Source organism: Monopterus albus, unplaced genomic scaffold (assembly GCF_001952655.1).
Source record: "Monopterus albus unplaced genomic scaffold, M_albus_1.0 scaffold168.1, whole genome shotgun sequence".
NCBI classification, from domain to species: domain Eukaryota; kingdom Metazoa; phylum Chordata; class Actinopteri; order Synbranchiformes; family Synbranchidae; genus Monopterus; species Monopterus albus.
In genome coordinates, this window is record NW_018128048.1 from 312,493 (window position 1) to 321,926 (window position 9,434).

At 39.2% G+C, this 9,434-nt stretch overlaps 1 protein-coding gene across 1 annotated transcript in view; it reads left to right on the forward strand.

Moving 5' to 3' along the window:
• LOC109969021 (CUB and sushi domain-containing protein 1) overlaps positions 1–9,434 on the forward strand; it is a 404,580-nt gene that overhangs the window by 224,800 nt on the left and 170,346 nt on the right. Inside the window, 3 exon segments of the mRNA XM_020615656.1 lie at positions 4–85; positions 3,312–3,436; positions 8,574–8,695. Coding sequence (XP_020471312.1) covers positions 4–85; positions 3,312–3,436; positions 8,574–8,695 — 329 coding nt within the window.

Genomic DNA, 9,434 nt, shown 5'->3' on the forward strand with positions numbered 1-9,434 from the left:
CAGTGAGTCAAAGCGGCCTTGCTGGTGATGTTTGTCCAGATCCTGGAGTTCCAGAAAATGGAAAGAGGATGGGCTCTACCTTTCAGTAAGTTCACTTTGTACTTTATTTCAGCTCCCAGTCACTCAGTCAAATCAAGTATATTTAAAACATCCACAAGTGCTTTAGACATTGCTGATCTTTTGACCATGCCTGTCAGACACATACAGTGGAAACCAGATTACAGACATTTCTTGCAGTGGATTATATCTGCAAACCTGCACAAGTCATTACATCATTTGGATGAGATGTGTGCTGAAGAATGCTTACTCAGTTTATGTGAATTTTTTGTTTGGTTTATGTTGTGTTGTTTTAATTTTCAGAGCAGTGTGGTTGTTGTCAGCACAATACATGTTGTAATCAGAAGGATCAGGAGAACTCCTGCTGAGCTGGTATGTTCTTGGAGCTGATTACCGTCAGTCATCTAGAAACTGAGCCCTGCTCCAGGCTGAACGGTGTTGTACTACTGAAAGCACACAGTCTGTCTTTACTCTGTGTGTGTTGGTCCCATCCCACCCTGTTTTATAGCTGTACAGAATAGTTTGACAGTTCAGGGAGTCCAGGACTGAAAACTGGTAAGATGAGTTTATGCCTCATGAGTCCTCATGTTTGAAATAAGGCTGTTTCTGTTTGCCCAGATTATCTTGAGGTTACACACAGTGTGACCTCAGTGTCCAGTTGAGATTACAGGGTATTTCTTAAGAAAGCACAGTGATGCTGAGAGTGAGTGCCACTCTGCCCCTGTTCTAGGCCCAGAATTAGTCCAGTGAGCATGGGACATCCTTATCAAAGTTCTCCATTAGTGCTTGCCAGACTAAATTATGTGGAAGTCATTTCAACCTGTATATACAGACATGTTGATGTTGCCAAAACTGTTGTTTTCAGTGTGTGTGTGTGTTTCACCCCTTGTGTGTACATGTCGCATTTAGTGCAAGAAAATCTCAAATATTTAAAATCCAGCTCGTGTTTTTAAAACTAAATGTTAGCTGTCAGGATTTTACAAATGTGTTTATCATTTAATTCCCTTTTGTACTATCAGTGACTTGATTTAAAAGCTCTGCACACTCCTGCTGCACCTGCAAAGGTGATTTTTGTTTTATTCTGGCTAAAAAAAAGCTCTTCTCAGGACTGTGTGTACATGTACAGAGTCTCCCTCACTCAACCTGCTACAATTCACCAGGGAGCATATATACTTTGTATCTTTAATTATTCTTAGTAAAGAAGGGAGTCAGAGGACTTAAATTTGGTTCGGATGTGGTGTTCTTCCTTCAGCTAAAGCTAACGCGCTCTTTTTGGTAACATTATTGACCTAGCATGTTCTTGATTTTATCTCTGTGTTTTATTAATGTGATGGTAATTTGGGAGTAATTTGTGTTTTGTGTAATGTTAGTGCTTTGTGTCATATTTGCAATAACCAGGCCATTATACTGGATTGAAACCTTTACTCATTAGTCATCTAACGCTAACTTTAGACTGGAGGCTGGATTTTGTACAGTTTGCCACAACCAGGTAATCTGTAGCTTGCTACAGTTTTTAACCCTCCATTACCACAAGTGGCACAAGTATGTATATTTCAGCAGCCATTACTTTCTTTGCCTGTAGATGACATGCACGTGCACAGCCGGGTCTCAGTCTAGACTGATTCTGCTGTTACTCAAATTGCCAGCAGGTGGCAGAGGTTGGCATGTTACATTCAGTTTCAGAGCTGCAGGTCTGAAACTGCAGTTCCAAGCCAACAGAAGGCTGAATCTGTTCTACATCATTCACTGTGTGTTATCATGTTTAATCACTATTAGTAGCTTCCTCTTTTCAAAGACACACTATCAGTATTTACATGACTAATCACCCCCTAGGGTTTTGTAAGGGTCCCTGCTCATATATGATTGTTTCAGAAGTAAGATCATAGCAAATAAACAAGGACTTGGTGGACATGGGGCTTTTTAAATGGTGCACTTTATGCTGTCTGTCATCTAATCAGTAGAAAGGGAGACATAATTTAATTTAATCAGGAGTGAGCAATTATAAAATAATCACCTCTCCCTACGACTCATCTGTTTAGAATCAGTGGAAGCTAAATTGTTCTTATGTTTCTCTTATGATTTATAAGAGTGTCAAGACAGACAATCCATTTTTACCTTTTTCTGAGACATTTTCAGGCCAAAACAATAATTATTTTTAAAGCCCCAGCTCCTGGTGCTCTTCTTTACCAAGAGTGACAGCACAAACTGTTCAGGACCATTAATAGAGTTGGCTGAGTAAGTGAAAGGTCATTACCTCCAAGTGTTTTTGTGTTTGGTGTATGTTGCAGGTTTGTATCTAATCACCATTAAGCGCCAGGATACAGGAGCTCAGACAGAATTGTGGTGTGATAAAGTAAAACTGGAGAAAGAACATACCTGCAGAGAAATTTGAAAGAGGGTGTTGTGGCAGTTTGGGTCCACAGACAACCACTTACACAATTGCGAAGGAAAGGTTTTGGTTCTTTTCAAGGAAACGGCAATAACGATGAAGTTTTCTTTACTGGAATTGCTATGTTCAGAGTGAACAGTTGGATGTAAGGTATTTTCAGTGTAATCAGCAGTAGAGGTAGCAGAAGCTGTGAAGTGAGTGGCCCAACTCTCTGTGACAAAGGCACTAGCAGAGATTTGGCCAGCCTGTACAACTCTTCAGTGTTTAACAACAGGGTGGAGCGACTGAGCAACCGGAACCCTGCATAGTGAATGTTTGGCCAGGTGGTAGACTGTGGTGTATATCAGCAGGGAGGAGACATTAAGCTTTACAGACAAGACACCATGCAGACATCCACTTACATGGCTGAATGTCCCTCTCACATGTTAGACAGCAGGGTGCTGGAGAGACTGAGACAACACAAATGATCAGAACAAATGATGAGAGAGAGGGGAAAGCATGACAAGTGGAGAAAATAGAGCAGAGAACAGCAAAGTCAAGCAGACAATAAGGAAAAGATACAATTATAAAAGTGTCTTATAGAAAGAGAGAAATTACAGGTCCCGACTGGATAATCAGTGATGGTGGTTATTTTCCACTGGGATCAAAAGGCCACTGTATTCATTAATATAATTAATCATTCGTGCTGTATGTTATTTCTACAGTTATCTACAAAACATCCTGATTTCTGCAACGATGTAAGAGCTTTATACAGATATCACAGTACCACCTTACTGTGACTGAGTGAAGCAGTCAGAGCTAGAGTCAAAGTTACTACTATTTCTATTTTTAACGAGCATTGCTGCTGTTGTGTCTCCTTATCCAGAGTTGGCTCCAGCGTCCAGTTCAGTTGTGATGACAGTTATGTACTACAAGGATCTAAAAGTATCACCTGTCAACGAGTCACTGACACACTGGCTGCCTGGAGTGACCACAGACCCATCTGCAGAAGTAAGTTTCAAACATGATTCTCACCGAAACTGGGTTCATCCACTGATGGTATGCATATATCAAAGTGTCCTCGGGCAAGACACTGAACCCCAAGTTGCTCCTGATGGCCAGAGCAGCTCCTTGCAGAGCAGCACCACCATCGGTGTGTGAGTGTGTAAATTTACCCATAACAGGACTAATAAAGGGATAATTATTATTATACAGTAAATGCACCCATGCCATACATTAATAAAATGGGACAAATAAGAGATACATATTTGACACTAAAACCACTGTCTAAACAAAGACATCAGTGTCCTTTTGATTGAAAATGACATGTTGAAAAGTTCAGTGTATTTTTAATGTTCTGTAAACATCCACAGACTGCATTTACATGGTGCATTTATACTATGAATGGCCCAATGAAAACAGTATATTCATACTGTATGTCATTTACTGATGGTGAAGGCGGCAATACAAGGTGCTGAACCTCTTATCTGAGATTCAGTGTTATTCTCTGCATGCTGTTAGGAGGAGCCAGGAGTTAAATCACCAACCATGATATCCTGCTGTAGCAACTGTTATCAACCCCAGAGGTCCAACAGAGGGTTTTAAAAATGTGCCCCGTAGAAGCCGTAATGTTCTCGGAAATGTAGAAACAATACACTTGCTTGTTCATCATAAAGCAGGAATATGTCACCAAAATCCAATGGTATAACTTCCCTGTGTTCTTAATAGTTTTTGGATAGCAGAGGGATTTATAGGGCTGTGATTACATAGGTCTTTTTAAATACATTTATTGTTACTATAGGTTTTTGCTTTTGTGGGGATTTGTTGATGATGATAAGATAAACCTTGTCCTTTAAAATGTGATGCCTACTGCTGCCTGAGCTCCCCAGGCTGTTGGTCCAGATCCATGAAGCCATGAAAAATCCTTTTCACCTTCAGTCATTAGCCTGGGCACTGGAACAGTCACAAGGTTTCCCGTCTGAGCTCCTTCAGCAAAGAATCGTCTGCTCCAGTGGGGTGAAACATGTTAAATTTAAATTCTTCTAATTGTTTTTACATTATAACTGTTCTGATTCTTCATAAAGTTTATATTTCTCCACTAGTTTAGCCTAGTCTCAGACCTCTAAATCATTGCTCAACTCTGAAAAAGACTTTTTCAGCAATTAAATTGGTGCTGTGTTGTACTGTGCTGTGCTGGAAAAACAAGCCAGTATGAGGTTTGTAGGCGGTATTGAGAATGGAGTTGTCATCTTGTGCCAGAGCCAGAAAATTGTCTCAAAAACGTTATGTCGACTTACAGAAATAGCAGCTCTTATATAGGCATGTTTCTTTCATCAGCTTGAAAAACATCACCTGCTCCTAGGATCCACTACAGTGGTTGCTGTGTACACCTATCTAATGCTCTCATTTCCCATTTCTAAGGCAATACATGTAACACTTTTGTCAAACAACTTCTATAAGATTAGATTTCTGGTATTTGGAAATGCAGATACTCTAAAAGTATAGTATTAGAGAAACATTAAAATTAGGATTATTGTCATTTACATTTTGTTGTTTGCCAGTGTATTAAAATCATGATTTACTTCCTGACTGGCTGGCTGACTAAGTAAATAACTGTGAGAGTGGCAGAGCAACGATGCAGGGCTCTCACGTGCCACATTTACTGACAATACCCTGTTGGTTGTATTGCTCCACAATGGAAAGGCATGCCGTTACTGTAGCATACACACTCAAGTGTGCATGCATGCAACACACACACACACACACACACACACACACACACACACACATTGACAGCGAGTGTCCGAAGGACAATGTCACACGCCTCATCGCTGCAGCAGCGTTTGCCTTTAGCTGTGTGTGTGTGTCTGATGGACAGGCAGTGCCTGTGCTCAGACACGTACTGTAGGGTCCTTGTCACATCGTATTATAGTGTAAGTGTGTGTGTGTGTGTGTGTGTTGTGTCTATATGTCTGTCTGTGACTGCAGGCACCTGCCTCATTGCATGATATAGCCTACTCTTGTCAGTAAGATGCAGTAAAGATGAAGGGAGAGTAAAATAATGGAGATGATCTAGTGTAGATATTTCCAAAATTTGCTAATATGAAGTGTTTTATAAAGTTTATATATTCATGGAATAACTACACATTTTGTTTTAGTCAGGTGACCAAGAGCCATGATTCTGATAAGTTTTGGTGCTATAAATCTATTAGAAATGGAAAAAAGGTTGTTTTTTTTTTTTGTTAAAAATGGTAAAAATGCCAAAAATTAACAGCCGTTTTATGTGGATTAATTAAGTTTATACATTTTAGGGTAAAATCATTATTTAACGGGTGAATTGGCGAATTGAAATGGGTGAAACAAATCAATAGCTGGGAACATTCAAGGTAATGTGTTTGACAGTGATTTATGTCTTCTGATATTTTTCACATAAATATCTGTAATTAGAGAGAGGCTGTAATTAGAGAGAGGGATAAATGCCAAGAGAGAAGGAGAGAGGAAAAGAAAAGAGGGTCATTACGCTGTTAGGCACAAACAAGTACGCCGTCACAGAATAAAAATTCCCCTACTCTGGTGTGCTGTGTTATCTGGTGTGAGCACTCATCAGTCAAACCCATGAGCCTCACTCATTCTCTGCTGAGACTTTACTGGTAATTACAGGCTGGACTCAGGAATGAATTGCCATGAATGTGTTTCTGTCTGTGTGTGTGTGTACCTGTGAGCAGTGTGTTTCAGCTCTCTTTTCTAATTAACAGGCAGATCAGTCATCCTCATCTCTCTTTCTCTTGTGGTATTTTCTCTCTGTCTCTTTTTTGCCTCCTTCACTTTTTCCCTCTTCCTTTCTCACACTATCTGTCACCCTCTCCATGCTCTCTTTCTGCCCTTTTCTCTCTCTCATGTTTCACTGCATTGTCTCTCAAAAGTACTGTAATGCAAACTTTTTTTTACTTTACTATTACGGCTCTCTATTTACTCTTTCACTCATCGCTGTCGAGATAGTTTATTAGTTTATACATTCTCTCAGAAAGCGCGTGTGTTTCCTCTTGTGTCATTGGACTTTTCTCCCTCTAATGGCAGCGATCGCCTCCGGCTAAGTCATCATGATAGCCAAAGAGAAAATATATGATCGAGTAAAACTGGCTCTGAAGTGTGACAGTGCTTTCTGGCTAAAACTAACTGAAAATGTCAAGTAAGCTCTTTAATATTACTGTGCTCAAGAGGCAGGTTTTCTGAAAGGACTTTGGACACTTTTTTCCAAATATCCTTTAAAGGCAATAACATGTGGGTGACTTTATGAGGTACTGAAGACAGGAAATATCACCTTGAGTATCACACAAGCCGAAATCAATATGGATAAAATAGAGCACTAGGAAGAATATTATGAAAAATGCTGTTGATAACAGGGATCTGCAAAGTCTTCAGCAAAGACACTAAAGGTTTTAGCAGCAGGAAAAGGGATTTTGTGGACAGATATTTTAAAAAATCCCCATCTTTACTTGGAACATGCTTTTTTAACATATAAAAATGGGTAAATCTTTTTCTTCTTCTTCTTCTTTTAAGCATTTTAGCCATGTTATTTCAGCAGCATGTGATCTAGTCAGTGTTGGTCTGATTTCTACTGCCCTCTGACCTTTCATATGGCACTACTGACAGATCAAATATTACACTTGTCCTATGCTAAAAAGATAAAATTCTCATCAAATGTTCTCTGAGAGTAATGCTAACATATAATGCTGGTATGCTAACAAGCATATTAACTAAATACATCACAAACTTTTGCTACTCCAACAATAATTTTCACATTTTCTGGTCTTTTGTTACATTGTTTCTCAATATTGTTACCATGCATTTAAAGGGAGTGGACACAATAATAGAAACGGATAGAGTATCATCAGCTTTCTGGAGAATACAGGTAGTTTTTACAAGGCAGATATGACACTTGACTTGTCACTGTTTAGCATTTGAACATCATAGGGACACTGTTTGCTGGACTTGACCTGACCTGATGCCCACAATATGACCATAGAAAATTTGATTTTCATTAGCCCACCTCCAAGATGGTTGCTGAAACTGTTCATCTCATCATGTTTGTCAGCAAATGTTAGTTTAAAAGCTTTTGGCTTTCTCCAACTCACAAATACATGTACGAAAATGGATGAAAAACATCTTCAGATCACAACTAAAAGTACTTTTTAGTTGTTGTTGGTTTTAATTGCCCAGGGCTCTAGGTTTCATGCTTATTCCAAAGTATGTGTTTTTTATTTTGTATCCAATACAAACAATTCTGAAAGGCGCTCTTGTAAACACTGGATCTGTGGAGCTCATAATATGCTCTTAGAATAATACATCATTCTCCTCTGTCCTCTGCAGCATAAATACACAACACCGATAAAGGCAAGGTATAATTTCTAACAACCATGGTCTTGTTCTTGTTGTTCTGGTGTTAATCGCTCTCAGTCATGATGTCACTTAACAATGCCTGACAAAGATCATTTTTAGATTGAAACATTGCTGCTTATTTAAAATTGCTCAGAGCTTAGTGCAGTGTGCGGATCTTTTGTCTGCTTGTTGCCTTTAGTTTTGTTGTTGGATGTGCGTGCCCTGTGTTTTTTTATTTTACAGTATTCACCAGTTTCATTAAATCAAATCAAATTTTATTTGTAAAGCGCCAAATCACAGCAAAAGTCATCGCAGGACACTTTACAAAGTAAGGTCTAGACCTTACTGTTATCAATATTATTACATTACTGAGATATGGCTATGCAGTGACTGCTAGTAATTCACATGAAAGTGCATTAGGCAGCTACAAGAATTATTACAAAAATCCCTCAGGAGTACTATCACTGATCACTTTATTAGGTACACCTGTACAGTACATTGCAATGCAATGTTCTTTATTTTACTAAGGTCTGTAATGGTCATTTTAAATATGTTCACCAAGCTGAAACAAAAATATGTAGGGCTACCAAAAGTGTCCTTTAAATACAGTTGAAAGGATTTTGTCATTATCTTTTTTCTCTGTCACTACCACACCCACTTCCTTTTCTCTTTTTAAGGTAAGAAGCTATTTGCACCTGTGAGCATAATGTTGATTACCCTATAAATCCTTTTAAAAACTTTTTGTTGCTCTGTCTCTCTTTTTCTGTAGCACGTACCTGTGGCAGTAACCTAAGGGGGCCCAGAGGGGTCATAACTTCTCCTAACTACCCTGTTCAATATGAGAACAACGCACACTGTGTGTGGGTCATCACTGCAATGGACTCTGGGAAGGTGAGCTCATTTTCATTATTTTATTCTCCCCTTGTTTCACCAGGAGCTTCGATCAAAAGAATTGCTCTGATCTGACATGGAAAAAATGCACCCTGTGTACCTGTGGTCTGCTGCAATCACATTGCAAGTATTGATGTTAACATGCCAGTGCACGATCCTTGAGGTGATCCACTTTTCTGTAAATCTACACTGCCAATTTTGCTGGCAATTTATCATCAGTATTACCTTAGATTTTTTAATGTCAAATTGTGTTTTCCACTTTTTAATTTCTTGTCAGTATCATTCAATGTTGCCCACTTAGGGTTAAACGTATTGGTTTAACGGTATTGAATTTCCTGTGGCAAATAGAGATTAAAAATGCAGTAGCAGCAGGGAGAGAGAGAGAGGGAGGGAGACCAGAAAGGCAACAAAGAGAGAATGACTTGCAATAAAAAGTTGTAAGCCAGGCTAGAAGCTGTGACACGGTAAACACACATACGCTTTTCCATGGTCCTGTGTTGCGAAAGGGGCTGTGGTTTTAGAGTTCCTTTTTGTTTTCCTGCTCGCTGATTGAATTCTGCTTCCATTGCTGAGGTCATGGTCACCACGCCCCCACTATTATTTGAAGGTAACTTTGTTGTTGAGTCATTGTTGCACAGACATTGAATAATTTATGTACCCGTGATACATCTCAAGTCTCTGTCTACAGATGCTTTTGTAGTATTATCTTCTCTTCATGTCTCGTCACACGGCCTGTCTT